This window comes from Vitis vinifera, chromosome 3, assembly GCF_030704535.1.
Source record: "Vitis vinifera cultivar Pinot Noir 40024 chromosome 3, ASM3070453v1".
NCBI lineage: Eukaryota > Viridiplantae > Streptophyta > Magnoliopsida > Vitales > Vitaceae > Vitis > Vitis vinifera.
This window is the reverse complement of record NC_081807.1, coordinates 8,935,319-8,958,029: the sequence shown is the minus strand read 5'-3', so window position 1 is coordinate 8,958,029 and position 22,711 is coordinate 8,935,319. Positions and strand designations below refer to the sequence as shown.

At 30.6% G+C, this 22,711-nt stretch overlaps 3 protein-coding genes and 1 long non-coding RNA gene across 4 annotated transcripts; 3 read left to right on the top strand and 1 right to left on the bottom strand.

Moving 5' to 3' along the window:
- Window positions 1-2,146: 2,146 nt before the first annotated feature.
- LOC109122290 (uncharacterized) lies at window positions 2,147-6,680 on the bottom strand. The gene is made up of 2 exons (XR_002029721.2): window positions 6,526-6,680; window positions 2,147-2,441 (listed from the first exon to the last, which is right to left on the bottom strand). It is a non-coding gene; the product is annotated as an uncharacterized LOC109122290 (long non-coding RNA).
- A 1,578-nt stretch (window positions 6,681-8,258) lies between these two features.
- On the top strand, window positions 8,259-8,630 carry LOC100258405 (basic form of pathogenesis-related protein 1). Its single transcript, XM_002270245.4, has one exon. The coding sequence runs from the start codon at window positions 8,259-8,261 to the stop codon at window positions 8,628-8,630; it is 372 nt and encodes a 123-aa protein (XP_002270281.3).
- A 6,900-nt stretch (window positions 8,631-15,530) lies between these two features.
- LOC100247990 (basic form of pathogenesis-related protein 1) lies at window positions 15,531-16,313 on the top strand. Its single transcript, XM_002274239.4, has one exon. It carries the CDS (start codon window positions 15,608-15,610, stop codon window positions 16,091-16,093), a length of 486 nt encoding a protein of 161 aa, XP_002274275.1. The 5' UTR covers window positions 15,531-15,607; the 3' UTR covers window positions 16,094-16,313.
- Window positions 16,314-20,354: 4,041 nt separating this feature from the next.
- LOC100242852 (pathogenesis-related leaf protein 6) lies at window positions 20,355-21,112 on the top strand. The gene has a single exon (XM_002274271.5). It carries the CDS (start codon window positions 20,394-20,396, stop codon window positions 20,877-20,879), a length of 486 nt encoding a protein of 161 aa, XP_002274307.1. The 5' UTR covers window positions 20,355-20,393; the 3' UTR covers window positions 20,880-21,112.
- The last annotated feature ends 1,599 nt before the right edge of the window (window positions 21,113-22,711 follow it).

The window sequence follows — 22,711 nt, the reverse complement described above, 5'->3', positions numbered from 1 at the left end:
TGGGCCTAAAATTGATGAAAATTCATGGAAATGTAAGAAAACTTCATAAAAATGTAATTAAAAGTATAATAAACATTTAAAAATTGTTTTGTTGAAGATTTTGATATATATATATATATATATATATATAATATGATTTATCATATTTGATAATAATATTGTATGTGTCAATAAAAAATATGAATTTTATAAGTGCACATTTATTATTAAATTACATAAAATATTATTTCATAATAATATTGTGATATTTGATTATAATATACCTAATTTTAAAATATATTTAATATTAAAATTATGATCCATTTAATTCAATTGTATTAAATGATATAAAATAAATTGTGATATATGAACAATTTTTTAATATTTAATTAATCTATTAATGATATTAAAAACACTATGAAGAAATTTATTATAATAGTTTTTACATTTTTGGTAATCAATTAAATGAAACTTTTTCATTTAATCATATATCCTTTTAATATTTTATTTATATGATGACTTTGAATATATATATGTTTGGTGCAATATCTTTAAGCTTTAGACTAAGGTGGCGTTTGTTTTTTTTTTGCTTAATTCTAAATAGAACTTATTTTTAACTTAATACTAAATAATACTTAATAGTATTAAGTATTAAGTTGTTTGTTTTTTTTAATATTTTATTTCTATTAAGTATTAAGTTGTTTGTTTTTTTATATACTAAAAACTAAATCTTAATATTTTAATGTATTAAAAAAATATAATTTAACTTATTTCTAAATAGTTCAAAATAATAAAATTGTTATAATAAATAATATATCATTATCATTCTTACAAAAAATAATTAATATATTTATTTTTTATATAATTAAAATAAAATATTTAAACTTAATAATATGAAAAATAATGAATTGACAAAACCTAAATCAAATTAAAGAAAAAACATAACAATTCAAGTACATATTTTCAAATATTCGAAGACATCACATTTTATGCTAATATCTAAACATTGCATTTCTTACAATGGTAAAAAGCTAAAAATGACAAGTTAACTAAACACTTGAAAGAGTTCATTTGCGATTTGGTCTCAGAATTGTTGCATGAATTCTTGATTAGATGCTGCAAAAAAACTGCTTGTAGTTGAGTTTTGATTTTGATTTGCATAAACACTTTCCAATTCCACTTCATTGCCATATTTAGAAAATAATCTATCCACAACTGAGATTTGTCGAAGAAAATTGTGAATGGAGAAGCATGTCATGACAATTTTTGTTTGAGTAGTAAACGAATAAGGTGTCATTCTCTTCAATACTGGGAAATGCGCCCAATACCAAAAGCACATTCAATGGCATTTCTTAATCTTGTATGGCATTGGTTGAATATCTCCTTTTTTCCTACAGCTTTACCACCACTACGAAAATCACTCAACCAATTATTAGCGCACATTACGATATGGTGCCATAAAACCTCGAGTGTGTGTGTATGCTGCATCTACTAAATAATATTTTTCTGAAGAAAAAAAGGATTGAGTTTATTATTATAATGAATAAATACAAATTATATTAAATAAAATGAAAATAAAATATTTACCTGATGGGGCCATTGGAAAATTATGTTGCGGGTAATGGATAGTTTCTGTCAAGACTCTTGAATCATGAGTTGTTCCTTCCCATCCAACAACAACAAACCTAAATATAATGTCAAAATCACAAACTGCCATAACATTTTGAAAACATTCTCCTTTCCCACGACCTCGATAAGGTACTTGTTGATTAGTAGGAATACATGCATGGATAAGAGTTCCATCAATTGCACCAACAACATTCTACATGGTAATAATTCCTTAAAATATAAATAATTATTTTTATATGAGAATAATACAAATATGATATGAATAATTAGAAATAAAAATAATATACCTTAAAAATTTGTCTTAGCCGACGATTGGAGATACCATTTGAACTATCATTGAATAATGGAAGAGTAATCATCTCTTTTGAGAAATTCACCATGGCCACTAAAACCTCATGGAAGTATTTGTGAATTGTTTGACTTGAGTGTTGGAATCTATTCTTAATCAATCGATTCCGAAGATTATGACTAATAGTCATAAGAAACATGACCATTTTTTCTTCAACATTCAAATGTTTACTGTCAACAAGCCATCCTTTTTCTCGAAACATGTGACATAAAGAAATAAATCCATGTTTTTCCATCCGCATTAGTTCATAACATGTGCTAGATGAACCATTTAAAAGCTCTTGAATGAAAAGTGAACCTATAAATGATGAAGTAGAGACTCGTTCCTTATTAATGGATGAGTCACTTAATAATTTGAGCAACAACACAACCAATCTTTTTTTTAAAAAAAATTCTTGTCACTTCTAACTTTGTATCTTCATCTTCACTTGATGATGATGAACTTGAACTATTTGAGTGATGTGAAGGATTCTCCATAAGAATATCTATTATAAAAAAACAATAGTTATGAAATAAAAGCATAACAATATAATCAAATAGTTATAACAATGTATGAGTAACAAATATCCAAAACAAATATCAATAAAATGTAGAGAGAAAGTCTTTATAATTGGAAAAGTTTAAATGTATCAAATATCCAAAACAAACAAACCAAATGTACCAAATTAAAATCATCATATAAGTCATATACCCTATGCATTCCACAAATCTAAAACAAATATTCAAAAAGTTATTTTCGCAAGCTTTGAATCCATCCCATTCGCTCTTCGTCACTTTCCATCTCCATCCACACCTCTCTATACTCTTTCTTCTTGCAAAATGAATTAATTGCTACATAGTATAATGGATCCTCATAAGTCAAGAGCCTCTTCAAAATTCTTTGACTTAGGGTCCTTCAAAATTCTCCAACACATTCATTATTCTATTCATTTCTTCTTGAGTTTGCTCTTTCTTTCCTTTCTTTTGTTTTTTCTTAGAACCTTCTGCTTCATCATTAGTATTTCTTGGCAAATCCTCATCTTCTTCTAAACTAATTGAAGTTTCGCTAGGCATAGATGTAGAATGTGTTGATGATTCCTCAGCCCCAGAAGCTATCACTCCTCCAGAGCTCCAATTTTTAGACCTAGTAGCTAACACTCCTCCAAACAATGCCTCTAATTCTTCCACATTTGCTAATGGTTTAAAATAGAATTGTTTAGCTTCTGGATATCTATATTTTATAAGATAAACAACAAATTAGTCATGTATACATATATAAGACAATTATTTTTAAAATTCACTCAAATCCATAAAAAAACTACCTGTAGATATTTTTCCCATTTTTTAGCTGGCCAATCAAAAGTTTTGGTTATAGAGTTGTAACCATGTCCTGTCATAGTCATCATTTTACTCCAAATGAGATATTGTCTTTTCATGTAATCCCACCCATTTTTAAGTTGTTTTAAAGTATAACGTTTTCCAAGTAACTTCTCCAACTCTTCAACAATTCGAGGCCAAACACTAGACTTTAAACCTCCACCTGATCTAAAGCCTTTGTTTGCCTCTTGAAGACAAAGATCAATAAAGTGTTTTCTTTCGATGGGGTCAGTTCAATTTGCCCTACTAATCTCAACATTTTGACTCATTACTCTACAAAAAACCAACCAACATTAATGATTAATTTTCAATTTTCAATTAGAGACAATAAAATAAAATAAAATAAAAATCTTCATGAATATAAAGTTTGAGTATGGCTTGCTTTATACTTAGTGTAACCTTCTTATGTGAATTTGAGGCTAAACTCTATTTACATTTCATTGATTATATCTCATTGGCTCTTATTTCTTATTTTAGCATATTCATTTACACCCAGCCTATTCACTACTTTTTATGCCAACACATGTCTACATGAATGCTCACATACATGTGCACGTGCATTTCTGTACATCAAAAAGAGCAAGAGATGGATGAAGTGTTTCCTAGGAAGTGATATCTCAAAGTATAACAGTGGAAGACAACCGTTCATCAAATTGGACAATAATATAATTTGTGTTCTGAAAAGCATTGCCTATAAAAAAAAAAGTTCTAGAAAACATTAATCTCCATTTGCTTAAAATATATCATCAAAGTAGTGCTCAAAGCCACTGGTTCCATTCTCAAGATATACTTTTCCTTAAAAAAAAAAAAAAAAAAAAACTGAAAATGTTAGCAATATGCAGTTTCCATAATACCTATGCAGCTTCTTTTATGTCTTTTTTCCTTTTGATACAGGAAAAAAAAATGATACTAAGCAATTCAATGCATCTTGTGAGAAGTTTAGTAGCAATTTAGTGTAGATGGGCACTAAAAAACTTGAATTCCAAAGTAAACTAGTACCTCCAATCGATCCAAAAGATTCTTAGCAACTGTGTCAACTAAAGAATCCTTCGGATGTGCCAACCACGCAGCTCAATCACGCTGCCGAGGAACAAAACCACATTTGACAATAAAGGATGAGTGCAAGACCCAACAATAAATAGAGAATAAAAAAGGTGAAATGTAAAAAAACGATGAAATTACTTATAAAAAAAAGGGTGTTTTTATTTTCTTGATTAAAGAAAAGGGTTTGGTTTTAACTGTTTGGTTGTTGGAAAATGTGTTGAGAATTTAAGATTGATGAGCGAGATATCTCTGTTGATTGCAGTTTTGCCAACATATTGGGTTCCAATGGATTTTGAGTTTTAGGATCATGCTTTCTTGAGTTAAAGACTCTTGCAATCATGTCTAGTGCTTGATGACTCTGTTTAAAGAGTTGCTATAGTAAATATGCATTTTGATTGATTTTCTGTTGAAAGTTGCTTCCCAAATAACATCAGAACACTTCCCTTTGGATCAAAATGCTTCAGACTTAATTCATGCTGGCGAAAGTGTTCCTGAGATTTCAGGTTTTTAGTAGGGTATGGCTTTATAACTAAGAATATTTTCATAGGACTAAGGGACCTTTGAATGATAAGAACATTGTAACTGAAATTCTTCCAGCAAAGAGGTTTTACAGAACAGAGGAGTACCATCAGCAATATTTGGAAAATGGTGGAGGTAAAGGCTTATGCCAGTTTGCTGAAAAGGGTTGCACTGACCCCATCAGATGCTATGGTTGATGAATTATATAGAATTTTATGTTTGGAACTTCCACCTCTGTTTGGGGTTCTTGCTTCTTAGTTCTGAATCAATAATTACAAACTACTCTAGTCTAGTTGTTAAATCTTAAGGGAACCTATGAAAAGGGTTATTGCTTCTTAGTTCCGAATCAATAATTACAAACTACACTAAATTGCTACTAAACTTCTCACAAGATGCATTGAATTGCTACTAAACTACTCTAGTCTCATTGTGTAAATGTACAGTCATTACAGAATTGTTGGTCATTAAACTATGCCCACTGGAATCCGATAAAACAAATTTTCTTCCAGCAGAATCCATTGTATTGAAATCAATGAAAAACACAAAAGAACATTAAAAGGCACCCTAGAAAACTATCTTAGGAGTGAAGTACTCCAGCCATGATGCAAATGGCCTCTCATGCAGCTAGAATTCATTGTTCTCATGTGGGAACATGAATTACTTTCCCTTCCAAAGCACTAAATGATCGGATAATTGCAGAAGATAGCTTTCAAACAGTACTCCAGGGACTCCAAAGTACTAAATGAAACACAAAATAGAACTTCAACAATCAAAATAACAACCCTTTGTGCATCAAAATCCATGGCATAAAACTACAATCTCCGCAGAGACAATTCCCTAACTTTCTTCTTTAGAATCACCGAAACAGGGCAATTCATGTGTCCAAACTCAAGCCAAATAAAATAGGTTATGTAACATGGCATAGCCGCATAGCTACTGATTCAACCAAAATCCAGAAATTTTATAGTCATCAAAGGAACAGAGAAAGATGTTACACAAATTCAACCAACACAATATTCTTATTTGGACCAAGAAGCACATCAAAGTTTGTATTGTTTAAGGAGGAAAAGAAAAGGTCCAAGATAAAATTTAACCTTCAAACGTTTGAAGGGCAAGGACCAAGTTAGATAACATTGACACACGCAAAGCAGACTCAAAGCATGGTAATGTTTCAAAACCACCCTAGAATTCCATCTACCTAATCTCTTATATTTCAATAAACAGACAAGAAGTCATGAATTATTTTATGCTTTAGTTGATTCCTGCAAAAGGGGAAGGGTTGCAAAAGATAGAAATTAAACTCCCAACCACCCATTGAATACTCCTGATTTGGTCTCATTGAGACAAAAAACCCAAATACCCGATACCCACATTCTTTGTAATCTCAAACAAAATCAGTAGCCTAGAAATTTTTTCTTAAAAATGAACTCAAACAAAAAAAAACACCCACATAGCTCTTTTAATAGAGCCTAGAAATCCTAAAATTATCTTAGGACCCGCAACATGTGAACTCAAAAACCCTAAACAGAGCACTTGCATTTGTGAACCAAAATAGAGAATGAGAGTTTTAGAGAGAGAAGTACTGAGAAATGAGACTCGGTTACTCTATTAAAATCCTAAAACCCAAAATAAATTTGGGTTGAGGGTTACCTTCGATTAGATCAACAATGTCGAATGAAAGTGGAGCGTCTTTCCAACTATGTAGTCTCGGATGGAGGATGAGAATGAAGAAATTACCGCTTTGGGGATGAGGTGAGGGTTGAGGATGCCAATTGCAGAAAGCTACAAGGGATGGGTGGGCTAGGGTCAGGCGTTGGGTTGAAAATCGTATGTGGGGAGGTTTCAAAAACTGCATTTTTCTATTTAAAAAAAGCCAAATATTTTAGTTTTTTACATTTAGCCAAAAATTTAAAAAAACAGTAATAAGTCATTAAAATTTTTTTTTAAAAAAACCTAAATTCTGAAAGTAAATTGCTTTCAGCAAAAAGCCAAAAAAATAAACACCATCAATTAAAAGGCATTTTTGAGCTTTCACTATAGCGGTCACTATAGCATCATATTGACTGCCCCGACCCCACGTTGACCGCCTATTAACCTGCATTAACCACCCAAAATATCAGAAAAAAATCCACGACTATAAACCCTTACCAACCTCAACTACTAATCCTTTTAATTGCAGAATAAATGTGGTTTGGCAATGACTATAAACCTATTATCTTATCATGGATATTCCTTACATTTTAATTTTCTTCTCTTTCAAATTCCCATAAACAACCAAGAAAAAATTTTATAATTTTTTTTTACCTTTTTCATTATATAGTTTTAATTATATTTGACTTTTACCTTTACTTTCCAAAAATATACCCTACAGTCAATTCTTAAAAGTTTCCATCATCTCAACTAGCTTAAGGTTTTGTTTGGTTTATTATTATTATTATTATTATGTAGAGGGTCATTTGCATCTTTATAATTTTTTTCTAGTAGTTTTAATTATATTTGACTTTCAGCTTTACTTTCCAAAAATATACCCCACAGTAAATTCTTAAAAGTTTCCATCATCTCAACTAGCTTAAGGTTTTGTTTGGTTTGTAATAAGAAAAATATAAAAATAAAATAAGGTGAAAATGGGAAGAAAAAAATAAGAAAAAAAAATTAAAGTTAATAAATTAATTTTATACATTTCTTCAAACTCGTTTCACCTATTTTTCTTATCTTATATAAAAATTAAATAATTTAAAAACAAATAAGTTTAACCATTTTTTATTTTTTATTTTTTTTATTTTGTACAAACAAATCATGAGAAAATTATTATTATTTGTATTTTTTTTTTAGTTATTTCAGGGTTACAAAAATAACAAACATTTTTTTCTTCCCGTAGGAAACAAACATAATGTAACTATTAATTACAGCTGAAAATTTATTTTGTGGTTGATGTTGCCAGTTTTCTTACATCAACAATCAAAACAAAATATTTATGCATTAATTCGGGTATGAGAACTTCACAAATTGAAGAGCTCCTCAAAATTCATCAACCACAGTATTAAAAAAAAAAATCGTGCCTAAGGAATAAAATAGATGTGAAGATGACTATCATCCCTTCTTAACATGCTGTAGTCATCTTCAAGAGAATTAATATCAATCCTTATCTCCTACTCGTGTAAATTCCCCCCCACCCCACCTTTTTTTTTTTCTATTAAGTTAATATTTTATAATTGCACTACAATTAATTGCTGAGCACTTTTTATTGATTTCTTTGGATTATCTATCATAATGATTAAAAGCTATATCAAGAAAGAACACCTTGCACCATTAAATTCTCTGCAACAAGTCAATACTCTTAACCATCAAAGGCTCTTGTCCTCCATCATAGAATCCAAGCCAAAATGGGCAAGACATCACTGGCCCTTCTATGCCTCCTTGGCTTAGCCCTAGCGCATCTCTCCCATGCCCAAAACACCCCACAAGACTACCTTACCGCCCACAACGCCGCGCGGGCAGAGGTTGGAGTCCAGCCCATGACATGGGACAAAAAGTTAGCTAACTACGCATCGCAATATGTTAGTGAGAAGCTGATTGGTGACTGCAATCTTGAACACTCAGGAGGGCCTTATGGTGAGAACCTGGCTGCAGGGGGTGCTACTGACTTTGATGGCGCTGATGCAGTGAAGATGTGGGTGTCTGAGAAGCCTTATTATAACTACGACTCTAACTCATGCGTTGGAGGAGAGTGTGGACACTACACTCAGGTTGTGTAGAACACTTCAGTGAATGTGGGGTGTGCAAGATTGTTGTGCAAGAATGGGGAATGGTGGATTGTTTGCTGCAACTAAGACCCACCAGGCAACTATTTTGGAGAACGTCCTTATATTAAGAAAGGTTCTACATGAACTTTGATTAAAGACTTGTTGGAGTGGTCCCTAATAAAATCACTTCTGTATTAGAAGATTATAATGAAATAAAGTGAAATGTTTATGCTTTTATACGGTAGATCATTTTGTTTGAGTTGTGTAACAAGCCCCACCCAAGCAACCACAATTTTGTACTTCATATCTTTTGTCCACCGGAGGAGAAAATGTACCACGTCTTCGTATTTCTATTGAAACTTATACGTGCAAAGTAACAATTGAAATATGAATTTTTTTTTTTTCTAAAATTTCTTTTGATACATATAAGGAAAAAATTTAATGTCCATAATCACAGTGAATACCAACCTAAGATCTCGGTAGATTTGTAAATTAAGTATTAATATAAATACTTTTTTTCTTGTTTGGGCTCAGCCACAAGAGTTTTGTTTTAAGCAATGATGAAAATATCCAAAAATTTTGATGAAATTTGGTTTGTCAAAGGTAGCAAACACAACACATGGAGAAATATCCACGATGCCCTTTCAATCAATTTTCACGATTTGTTGAATTTTTTTTTAATAATTTCGGATTTGTTGGGATTTTCGAGTGATATTTGGAGGGAAGCTAATTTCCTTCCATACATATGGAGGGTTTAGTTGGTTGGAGGGTAATATTTAAAACATGCGCAAAAGTTAATACTTTAATGCATGAAAATGACTTTTTTGAGTTTTAAATTCATCCATATTTTATACATAATATATGTTTATATAATTAGTAAAGGATAAAAATGTTTTATTTTTCTTCACACCTATTAAACCAAGCCTTGACCCTAGTTAGGAGCGGTTGAGTTCAGTTCTTTCGCTATGCATTCATTGTTTTGTTTTCTAGTTAATTGATTGAGTTTTTTTTTTTAACATGAATTAAGTTGGAGTTCACCTTACCTTGTTTTGGTAATTGTCCAAAAACTTAATCCAAACCTAAATTAATATTTATAATTCATATTATTATGTAATTTATAATATAAATTAAGTTTAAATTGGCCTCAAGCTAAAGTTTTGATGATTTTTAGGAAATTTAATTCAAACCCAATTTAATTAATTTAATTTATATATTTCTAAAACAATTTTAAGAAAAATGGCTTCATATTATAATTGTTATACTATGTACTATTTCATTTTGTCCAAAAGATACTATTAATATTTTAAAAATATCATCACATTTATTATTTAGATCCTCTTACAAATCTATAAAAATTGAAGTAAGAGAAACCATTATAAATGGTTTGAATTCAATCTAATGTCACTTAATTCAAATTTGATCTTTACAAAAAATAAGGTAGTATGAAGCTTAAATAAAGCATTTTAAGGGTCTGTTTGGTAGTAAGTTTAAGAAATATTTTTAGTTTTTAATTTTTTTTATGAATTTTATCTTTCAAGTTTTAAAAATGCTAAAAACTATATTTAAAATCAACGCATTCTAAAACTCGAGAATTAGTTTTATTTGAATGTATACCCATTAATAGAAAACCCAACACAACTCAACCAATTGCGCTCCAAATAGAAATAATGGTTGACATTTGTAAAAGGGTCTTAATTGATCCGAGCACAATCCTTTATGGGTAAGAAAAAAGTCTCATTTCTATATGAACTATTACAATGGAGTAACTTCCAAGTAAAATCGAAACCATCAACAATAATGAATTACTATATACTCCTGATGAAACTAATCTAACACCTCATAATTTAAACCTTAATCATAGTAGAAAGGGTGCCTACATTACAAAAACTCTAACTAGAGTGTTTTGATAATGTGTTCCGTAATAAAAAGTAATTATTTTGGAAGAAATTGATAGGTTAGGTTTATTCTGTCATGAAAAGTTTTTCAAGCCCATATTTAGACTCTTTTTTTTAAGCTAAAATATAAGGTGCAAGTAGGGTTTCTTTTGTGGATGCCCAAAAAACTGAGAAGTGTCATATGATATGGAAAAAAAATGGAGAAAACAATAAGGGTTGTTTTTCTAGGATTATTCTAGGGTTGTGAATGTGAGAGTTCCTTCATCAATCTTTTTGGGAAAGTTTCATTATTAAATCTCTTCACTCTTTTTTATTGAAGTGAAAGAAATTTTTTCGGTGGGGTCATATGTGTTAACTATTCCTATTTTATTGAGTTATTATTTATAAATCAAACCACACAAATAAGTAGAAAAATAAATGAAAAACACTAGAGTTTTAATGTGGTTTAACGATCAATGTGATCCTACGTTCATAAAATGTATCAACACTAAAAAAATCCACTAATTAAATAAAAAAGAAAAGTTACAACGATAAAACTTCCACACACCTTTCAATTGTAATCACATTGTCTAAAAAATCTCTAAATCATAATAAGGTTAAATATACAATAAAGATAAATTCATCATTCATCACATAAAAAAAAAATTTCTAGGAGATGTTGTCTCTTTCAACCTCAGTGAGCTGACAGGGTGGTTCAATCTCTACAAACTTAGTGAGGATCCTATAAAAAGCATAACAAAATTGATTCAAATTTTACAATCCAATAATCTTTATCTATTATTTACCCCTTATAAAAATATTTCTCAAGCATCCATTCAAAAATCATTTCAAGGAATTGTCAAATCTTTAGAGCTCATTTGGCAATAATTTTAGAAAGCATTTCTAATATTTTTAACACTTGAAAAATGTTATCATCCAAGTATTATAAAAACTAGAAACGTTTTATAGAATAAGTACCAAACACACTCTTAATTATTGCAATACAAACATTTTTAAACCTTAAAAATCTCATCTAGTTTTACTAAAATTACTCCTACACACTTTTTATTGAACAGTGAAATACTTTTTTATTTTTGACATATGGAAAAAAAAAAGACAAAATTGACTACTGTTTAACATCAAATTTTCAAAGTTATAACTTATAAGCTACTCCCAAGCTGGCACAATAGATCGAAGAGATTAGAAACTAAAACTAAACAATTTTTCTAAGCTGTCCAATCAAGCGGAGTCACAAATTAGAAAACTACTCCACACCATGTGAGCTCTGAAAATTCTTTAGCAAAATCCTTAGTCCAATGATATTATTCCTACAGCATTAATCTCCGGTCAAGTGAATTTTCCATCACAAGCTTATGTTTGTCCCGTGATTGACGCCTACCACCAGTGACCATAATGTCATTTTTCCTTATATGTAGGCCAAACTTCATCTAGATTCATCCAAGAAATTCATCATATTGACTTTTCCAAGCATTATAATTGGATACGTAATTCCCAAGTTGGGCTCTCTCAAGACTTCTACATAACCATTTGACCAATTTGTTTTGTATTTTTCTTAAAGTCTACCAAGACCCAATTAATTTGGCAAAGCTTTTAATCCGTCTAGACAACTTAGATTGTTATAATATATACGTTAACTTTGAGCATATGGCTGGTTGTGAAAAGTTTGAAGGAAAAAAAGAAAAAGAAAAGACAAAGATAAAGAAAATTATAATTTATTTTGTTCTTGGATTCCTTGATATTTTTCACACGTTTTTTTCCATATTATTTAAACATAGGAAAATATATATATATATATATTGAGTTTTTGTTTTCCTCCTTCTAAACTTCTTAACCAAATAAAAAATCCGCTTGATAATAATTCTAGAAAATATTTTTAACCTAAAAAGTGTTTTTAAAACAACATTAGTTATTTGATAAAATTTATGAAATATTTTTTTAAAATTTGAAAAATCACTTGTAGCATTAAAATATTATTTGTAATGTTTTTTTAGAAATAAAACACTTCCACTAAAAACACATCTAAGAAGAAACAATCCCAAACACACTTCTAATATCCCATCTTAATATTTTTAAAACAAAGAAGTTTAGGATTTTGAGGTTTTTGGTATTATGGGAAGTTAAATGCTTACAATATTTTTAAATTTAAAAGTAGTTTTACAAAGCCCTACTATTTTTATTTTTATTTATTTTCAATCTTTTCAATATAATTTATTTTTTAAGTTAAATTTTATTTTTAGATATTTTATCTAAATAAAAAGAGTTTAACTTTTATTTGAATTTTAAATGATATTTTTATATTAATTTCTATCAAGAATTGTATAAATAAAAACAAAATCAAATTAAATAAATACCACAGAGTTTTTCGTTTAGACTTAAATTATGTTGGTTAGTTATTATAATTGGATAAAGAATAGAAAAACATGTTTTATTTCATATTTGATTAGGGATGAATAGAATTAATTATCTCAATGCTCTTTGTATCTCATATTTAATCATACATACAATAGGATAACTCATCCAACCTCATATTTATATCATGAGATATAATAATTCTAAGTTGAGACATGATATATACAGATTCCATGTTTCGTCAATTTATTCATGTCATACATTTTTTTATTTTTAAAATTTCTTTATATATCGTATTTTATAAAATTAAATTAAATTAAATTAGAAAAATTAAAATTTTATTTTGAAAAAATAATTAAAAAATATGGATACTACAACTTAAATATACTAATAGTAGACATTATGTGATATTTAAATATTAATTTTATTCATAAATGTTATAACAAATAAATAAAAATAATTACACAAATAATAAATTATAGAATGATTTTCAAATAGTAATAATAAACAAATAAACGATTTTATATTTGTTTAAAAACAAGCAATTAAATGCAATATATTTTTATTTTAGAAAAAAATAATTAACTTTAAAATGTAGTATATTTTTCAGTTCATTTATTCATTCTATAAATCAAACATGAGCATGATTTAATATCTAATTAGATATAAATATAATATTCAAAGATGTTATATTTCATTAGAAGTCATGATATTCTCCTATTCTAGCATAACATATATAACCTTACAATAGAAAAGAACTAAGTCTAATACCATGGAAATTTTCACTCAAAATCATCATGATTTTGTCAATGTGCTCGGGGGCAATTCTTGTAAAAGCACTTTTAAATTTTTGTTGATAATACTTCTATCATAAAAACTTAATCGAGATTTAGTTAATGTTTGAATCTAATTTAAAAGATAAATTTGAAAACATTTCTAGTAATGGAATGGAATACATAACAAAAAATAATAATAATTTTTGGAATAAATATCATATCAAGTGATAATTCCAAATTTCTTAAATTTTTAATGCTTATCAAATACTTAATTTCTATAAAGAAAAAATTTCTAAATGTTAAAAAATGTTTCTAGTCTTTCAAGAATAACTCTACATCCTCAATAATTTTTGTTAAATTAGGAGCTAAAAGTCCTTGTAACTTTTGTCTTCCTTTGCTACCATTAGTCCGCCAATCGTGATGTCACGATAATAGCCAAGAATAAGAATAAGGAATAAAATCATATTGTATCACCATTTCAAACTCATAAAAATTAAATCACATAATGTGTAACACATTACTTGCTTGCTCAAATAATGTGTTACACGATAAATTATTCAACTTTCATGGCCTACCCACAAGTGTCTCTTAAGTCGTAACCAACTTTCCACGGAATCTCGAAATCTAACATTAAAAGACCAAACACCTTGTTTTAGTCAAGCATTCAAACCGGTTAGGATAATTTGTATCATGTATTTGCAGAATCTGAAGAACCACGTGTAAATTCGTCCGTGATCAAAGGTTTTAAAAGGGCTGTTTTTTTCTTGTTTTTTAATATAAGAAAAATATTGGCTGATCAGTGTCAAGAATTTCAGCATCTAAAGACATGAACAATTTGAATGCATGCATTCACTGCCTTTTTATTAATATGGGGGGTTGATGCAGATGCTACTTGACGACCTAGTTAAAATGATTGTTCTGGGAGGAGCCCTACATTTTTCTTTGAATTTAGATCAACTCTCCATGAAGTACTCCTCACAATGCATGTTTGGTAAGGGTTTTCAAAAATAATAAATTCATATGGGAATAAAAAATAGGAAACATTTTTCTATTTTTAAAAATAAAAAAATAATACAGTTTTAAAAATTAAATATATAAATATAAAAAATGATTAAAAATAAAACACTAAATGTAAAAATTATTTCTAAAATATAAAAAATAAGTTAAAAAATGGTAGATTTTTAAATGAACTTTTGCTTTACAAAATATTAAAAAATTATTTTTCAAAATTCTTTTAGAAAATACCTTCCAAACATGGTATTAGTTCCTTCTTTTCTTTCCCTTCAATTCAAATTTGATTTGATAAATTGGGCCATCATTAAAGGCAAATCTCTCTTCTGACTTCTAGGCCTCCATTTAACAAAAAAATTTCCAAAAATCTCCACTAAAAACTGATTGAATGAAAGAATCACCCCAATATTATCTCCAAAAAAAAAAAAAAAATCATTTTTTTTTTGGGTTGTAATTGAGATAAATATCCTCCTAAAAAATTTGATCAGATCCCATATGCATATTAATGAAATTCACTGAAATCTATCTACTTTGGAGTTAAACATCAGTGGTATTAGTTTTGATTTCACATCAGCACTATTTTCCCTTTTAATTCTTTGTACATGTCCTTTTAGAAGAAAGTTCGCTAGTCTTGATCAAACTGGTCTGGCCGCCAGGTTTAACCCTAGAAGATTTCCAAAACATAGAAGAATTTTCAATATTGTTGATTATTCCTTAGGAAAAAATTGAACATGAATGGAAGTCATTTCGATCTTAGTGCTAATTAACTATTTTTTCAGTTGTTGATCTTTTAAGTGTGAAGGCGACCACAACGACAGTGTCCAATTGCAAGGGGTAAGTTTGGGAGGGCATGACTTAGAGATTATGATGCTTCTATATATCTCCCCTATAAATACCCTTCAAACCAAGCCTCATTTCTCATCAATAACCTCACTTCTCATCATAGAAACTAAAAAAGATGGGGTTGTGTAAGATTTCATTGCCACTCCTTGTTGGTCTCATGGGGTTAGCTCTAGCTCACACCTGCTATGCCCAGAACTCTCCACAGGACTACGTCAATGCTCACAATACAGCGCGGGCACAAGTTGGTGTTGGGTCTATGACATGGGACGACACTGTGGCTACCTACGCCCAGAACTATGCTAACCAGAGGATTGGCGACTGCAATCTAGTGCATTCAGGTGGGCCTTACGGTGAGAACCTTGCCTGGGGCAGCCCTTCATTGACAGGCACCGATGCAGTGAACATGTGGGTGGCCGAGAAGCCTTATTATGACTACAACTCCAACTCATGCGTGGGTGGGGAATGCCGACACTATACTCAGGTTGTTTGGAGCAACTCAGTGCGTCTTGGGTGCGCTAGGGTTCAATGCAACAGTGGAGGGTGGTTCGTCACATGCAACTACGATCCACCGGGCAACTATCAGGGACAACATCCTTATTAAACTTCTTGGAACTACCTCTAAGCAAAGTACTACATTTATGTAATATACTGATCAGGATATATACCATAGGTCAGTACAAATAAAACTTTGTGCGTTTAGTTGACTAAGGAAGACATAATTAAGGTGGCTTTTCAGTAAGATCTTGCTTTATTCTCCTCCTGTACTCAAGAGAGATGCTTAATTTCCAAGTACAATAAATTCATAGTTATACTTCAAAGCATGTTGGCTTCTCTTTTTTCTTTGTCTTAATTTCCAGGGTTATCCTGCTGATCTTATGAAAAAAGGACACAGTAGTATTATAAGAAATTTCAAGGAAATTGGGACTATAAACCCTATTAATTAAAGTTAATACAAGGAACTGACAAAGAATTTAGGATATATATATATATATATATATATGGAAAAGGATTCAAATTTGATTAGCTAGTTCCTCTATGATCTAATATCACAGCACAACAAAGCTGAGCGTCTAGATCAAGTAGTGGGACATGGCCAACTTTGACACGTCATTGGGGGATATCATTGCAGGAACAAGTAGTGGGTGGACTAATGCGCCTAAATCTGGTTCAGTGGATGGTCACCCAAATGAAAGGCTTGGTTGAGTTTCCCTCAATCCTCCTAGACTCGATGTACTTGAGACACCAAAATGCATATGGGAAGAGATATTTTTCCTTATGGAAGGGATATCTCCCATCCAAGGCACGTGGAAGTCATGCCTAACACATTGATTCATGCCGTGTCACATTCTCCAACTTCAGGTGATCGTGAGAATAAAAGACTAATTATTAAAAAAATTACTTAAAACTTTCTTCTACCACCAAATATCTTTAATAAAGATTTATAATAGAAAGTCACCCATACAATTCTCTTATTTCTCTCTCTCTTTGTCCGTCATAGAATATGTTTATTATAGAAAGTCAAGACCCTATCCTTGTCTATTATTAATTGGCTCGATACCTCCAAGGAAAAATGGCAGCAAGACCCTTAACAACAACGACTAATACAAAAACTTAATATTGTTGACCCAAATGCCAAAAGGGGGTATATTGGCTAATGCATAATCAACTACAGTACAAGGCTGAAATATTACATGACAACCATGATAGCCCCATTGGAGGTCATTCTGTTGTCCACAAGACTTATCTCGTATCAAGCATACTTGTCACAATTCAAAATGAAAGTTAATATTTTATTTTATGTCTTTAGTTTTAAAGTTTTTTTAGTTTTAATTTTAAATTTTAAAATTTTTTATTTTATTGAGGTCAGAACAATTCTTGTAAAAAAAAAAATTCATCAATTGGTATTATTAACCTAATAAATAAAAGGGTCATTTTAGAAACTAATTATTTGACAAATGGAAAAATGTATGTATTTTAAAATATTTTTAAATGAATAAAAACTAAATATAATTTATAAAATTTGGGGTTTTAAATTAGTAAGTTAAAACTCACTTTTCATGTTATTTTTAAAATAATCATTAAAAAATATGTAAAAATAATTAAAAAATATTTTCTACTTTCCCATTGTAAAATATGTTTTTCTATTTTTTTTTATTTTGAATACCTAAAAAGTGTTTTAAAAAACAATTTCCAAATACAGCCTTAATCATTGTTTAAAAAATTCTCTTTATTGTGTAATGGGCAATCATCCTAAAAACTTCAAAACTTCCTTCCACACTGCCATCGAGCTCATTCTATATAAAATAGATTATCGTCAGAGTTCATCTTCTTTGCCTATGTATGGGGGAGGTGACACCAAGGTGATATCAATAGGGCAAGCGCTTGATGATTGAAATGCATGCCATCTTACTTCTATTGAAAGAAAATTTAGAGAAGACTCAACACCATATAAGTAGGCAAGCTAATCAACATCATATGGAAAGGTCTTTTGATGTGGCAGATATGGGGTAACGGCACTTGTAGCCCTAATAATAAGGCTGTGGCATTTTGTCATTATTTTAATTATTTCCCAAAAGTTGCTAGATAGGAAGATTAGCATAGGCTTATTAGTTGTTTTACTCACTTCAAACCTTGAGAATAAGGCTTTTTCAAGAAGAATGAACGGTTAAGTAATTTCCTAAGTTTTAAATCGAGTTTTGATTATCTCATCTAAAAATCAATTGGTTTTAAGATGAAATGATCAAAGTTCAATCTAAAATTGATATCAAAGTCAATGTCATGGATTAGAGCCATGAAAGCCTTCTATTGGTGGAGGGATTTTTGGGGTCTAATCATATCACTTTCTAATGAATGGGTTACCCAAATAACAATGATGTCATAAAAAACTTAGAACCAATTAATTTTTAAATGAGATGGTCAAAACTTGATCTAAGACTTAGTTATCAAAATAAAAGAGAGAAATTTCAGGAGATGATCCAATAATAATATAGTTGGCTCACTTATAGGAAGTGTCAGCAAATTGATGTAATTACAAAGCAATAGTAGATTAGCTATTTTTTATTCCCTTTTTCATATTTAAGTGGAACTTTATGTTGTTATCTTGCAATGGTATTTTCTTTGTTTCAAAAATAAAATCTCCTAACCCCCCTTTTCTTCCCTATTAGAGTCTAGAACTTGATAAAATTTACCTTACTCTATTTGGATGCATATAACCCTTTCAAACAACTCCAAACTCAAAACTAGTTAGAATCGAGCTTGTGGAGATGCTAATTGAGTTTTACTTATCTTGCATATTTACTCTTACTTTTGGCCTCCCCTCTCCTTCCAAAACCCATAGAGGTTACTAAAATTGCTCAAAATGACCCTTATAACCTGTACTTGTGCTCACAAAGCTCATCATACTTTTAATAAACACTACAGACATGAAAATTGTGAGAAAGTCTTGAATAGGAATGTAACATAAATTTGAGCTATTAGGGGCTATGATACACTCCAAAAATTTTCAAATGATAGAAAATATATACAGTATGAAACATTTTTTGATGTGCATCATCCAAAAATATTAGAATAAATTGTAATTTAGATTAGATTTAAGATATGAATTAGGTTAAATGAGTAACAATAGTATAAATTAAGTTGACACAGATTAACAAATAGAGCTTATCCGCTTTTATGTAAGACTCAACCCAATCCAGAACTTTAAATGGGCCCTAGACTGAGCTGAACTCTGGGTCTACCCCAATCCCTTACTACTGACTCCAGTCTTTGCCTTTATATGGAGAGCGGTTGAGTAAGTTGAGGTAGTTAAGAGATTACACTAACGGAGGGTCTGGTGAATTTTCCATCACAAGCTCATGGCTGTCCCGGAATTGACGCCTACAACCAGTGACCATGATGTCATTCTTCCTTATATGTAGGCCAAACTTCATCTAGATTCATCCAACAAAGCCATCATTTGACTTTTCCAAGCATGGCAATTGGAAACGTAATTCCTAAGTTGTAGCCTCATTATCAGGGCGCTCTCAAGACTTCTATATCTATAACCATTTGATCAACTTATTTTGTATTTTGCTTATTTTTGTCCACATTATTTAAAAATAAAAAAATAATTAGACTTTTTGTTTTTTTCCTTCTTGCATTTCCTAGGAACCAAATATAATATCACATGTTAAATATTTTTAATACTGAGAAATTTGGATCTAGAAGTTTTTCATATTATGGGAAGTTAAAATGCTTAAAAGAAATTCAATTAAAAATAGTTTTACAAGGCCCTACTAGTTTTTATTTGTATCTATTTACAATCTTTTTAACATCATTTACTTTTTAAGTTAAATTTTTATTTTTAGATATTTATCTGGATATAAAAAGTTTATTGATTTTAAATTATATTTAAATACCCATTTTTTGAACTGAAAAAATGTGATTCCATTGTGCTGTTTTATTTTGAATCAAAAAAAAAAAAATACTAGCTGATCAATGTCAAGAATTTCAGCATCTAAGATTGTTAAAATAATTTTGATTTAACATCAACACTTGTTTTTCCCTTTTAATTCTTTATACATGTTCTTTTAGAAGGAAGTTCACGAGTCTTGATCAAACTGGTCTGGCCGCCAGGGGTAAACCCTAGAAGATATCCAAAACACAAAGAATTTTCAATATTGTTGATTACTCCTTAAGAAAAAATTGAACATGCATGGAAGTCATTTTGATCTTAGTGCTAACTATTTTTTCAGTCGTTGATCTTTACGTGTGAAGGCGACCACAAAGACTGTGTCCAAGGGGGAAGTTTGGGAGGGCATGACTTAGAGATTATGATGCTTCTGTCTCCCCTATAAATACCCTTCAAACCAAGCCTCATTTCTCATCAATAACCTCACTTCTCATCAAAGAAACTAAAAAGGATGGGGTTGTGTAAGATTTCATTGCCACTTCTTGTTGGTCTCATGGGATTAGCCCTAGCTCACGTCTGTTGTGCCCAGAACTCTCCACAGGACTACGTCAATGCTCACAATGCAGCACGGGCACAAGTTGGCGTTGGGTCTATGACATGGAACGACACTGTAGCTGCCTACGCCCAGAACTATGCTAACAAGAGGATTAGCGACTGCAATCTAGTGCACTCAGGTGGGCCTTATGGTGAGAACCTGGCCAAGGGCAGTGGTTCATTGACAGGCACCGATGCGGTGAACTTGTGGGTGGGGGAGAAGCCTAATTATGACTACAACTCCAACTCATGCGTTGGTGGGGAGTGCCTGCACTATACTCAGGTTGTTTGGAGCAACTCAGTTCGCCTTGGGTGCGCCAGGGTTCAGTGCAACAATGGGTGGTGGTTCGTCACATGCAACTACGATCCACCGGGCAACTATGTGGGACAACGGCCTTATTAAACATTATGAAACGACCTCTAAGCAAGTACTACATATATGTAATAAGCTGATCAGCATATATACCATGGGTCAGTGCAAATAAGATCAACTTTGTGCTTTTAGCTGACCAAGGAAGATATAATTGAGGTAGTTTTTCAGTAAGATCTTGTTTTATTCTCCTTCTGTACTCAAAAATACTCAAGAGAGATGCTTAATTTCCAAGTATAATAAATTCATAGTAGTACTTCAAAGCATGTCGGCTCCTTGTTTTCTTTGTCTTAATTTCCAGGGTTATCCTGCTGATCTTATGAAAAAAGGGACATAGTAGTATTATAAGAAATATGATTATTTGTTGTATATGTAGGTAATAATTTTCATTAACATTCATTGTTCAAGGAAATCGGGACTATAAATTAACCCTATTAATTAAAAGTCAATACAAAGGAATTGACAAAAAAATTAGGATATGGAAAAGGATTCAAATTTGATTAGCTAGCTCCCCTATGATCTAATATCACAGCACAATAAATCTGAGAGTCTAGATCAAGTAGTGGGATATGGCCAACTTTGAAGACATCATTGTGGGATATCATTGCAGGAACAAGTACTGGGTGGACTAATGGCCTTAAATCTGGTTCATTGGATGATCACCTATTTGAAAGGCTTGGTTGAGTTTCAATCCTTCTAGAATTGATATATTTGAGATACAGAAAAGCATATGGGAAGAGACATTTTTCCTCATTTATAACCTGAGAAGGTATGGAAGGGATATCTCCCATCGAAGGCACGTGGGGGCCATGCCTAACACATCGATCCATGCCGTGTCACATGCTCCAACTTCAAGTGATTGTGAGAATAAAAGGATAATTTCTACCACCAAATATCTTTAATAAACATTTAAACCCTCATACAATTCTCTTATTTCTCTCTGGCTTTGTCCGTTATAGAGTATGTTCAATATTGAAAGTCATGACCCTATCCTTGTCTACTATTAATTGGCTTGATATACTTCCAAGGAAAAATAGCAGCAAGACCCTTAACTACAATAACTAATACAAAGACTTAATATTGTTGACCCAAATGCCAAATGCCAAATGGGGGTATTCTTGGCGATATTGCAAAATCAACTACAGTACAAGGGTTCCCTGGTCTTGAGTTGTACATTTTTCTCTCTAGGCTGCAATATTACATGACAACCATGAATTTTATCAATGGATGACTTCCTCGCTCACATGGGAAAGATGCCATTTTCCTCATGAAGGATATATTAAGAAAATACCATTACTTTATTGCTTTAAGACATCGATATTCAGCCAAGGAAGTTACTAAGATTTTTATCCAACATGTTGTTCACTTGTTGGACATGCCCACTACCATTGTTAGCAACAGAGATCCCATATATACTAGCATATTCTGGCAAGCTCTCTTTGAGCAGCACTCAACTTTATATGAGTTCATCATATCATCTACAATCTCATGGAAAAACTAAGGATTATGCTTTGTTTAGAAAGCGTTTTTAAAAGTAGTTCTAAAAAAACAATTTTTCATAAGATATAGAGTTTCAAGTGTTTGATAAAATTTGATATTTATTACTTAATTACTTAAGTTAACTTTAAATTAAATTATTTTTAAGTGATTGACTTAAAATTTATTACTTATTTTACTTAAGGTATTTGATAAAGTTAACTTAAAGTTTATTTTAAATTATCAAATTAACATATTTACCCTTATTAATTTTAATGAATATTTATCTTCCTTGATTTCAACTCATATTTATTTTCAATAATTTTAAGTAATTTTTATTTAGACAATATTCATATTTAAAATATTGTAGATGGGTATGATAACCATAA

Coding starts and splice junctions, on each gene's coding strand:
- LOC100242852 (XM_002274271.5), top strand. CDS start 20,394: ATGGGGTTGTGTAAGATTTCATTGCCACTTCTTGTTGGTCTCATGGGA.
- LOC100247990 (XM_002274239.4), top strand. CDS start 15,608: ATGGGGTTGTGTAAGATTTCATTGCCACTCCTTGTTGGTCTCATGGGG.
- LOC100258405 (XM_002270245.4), top strand. CDS start 8,259: ATGGGCAAGACATCACTGGCCCTTCTATGCCTCCTTGGCTTAGCCCTA.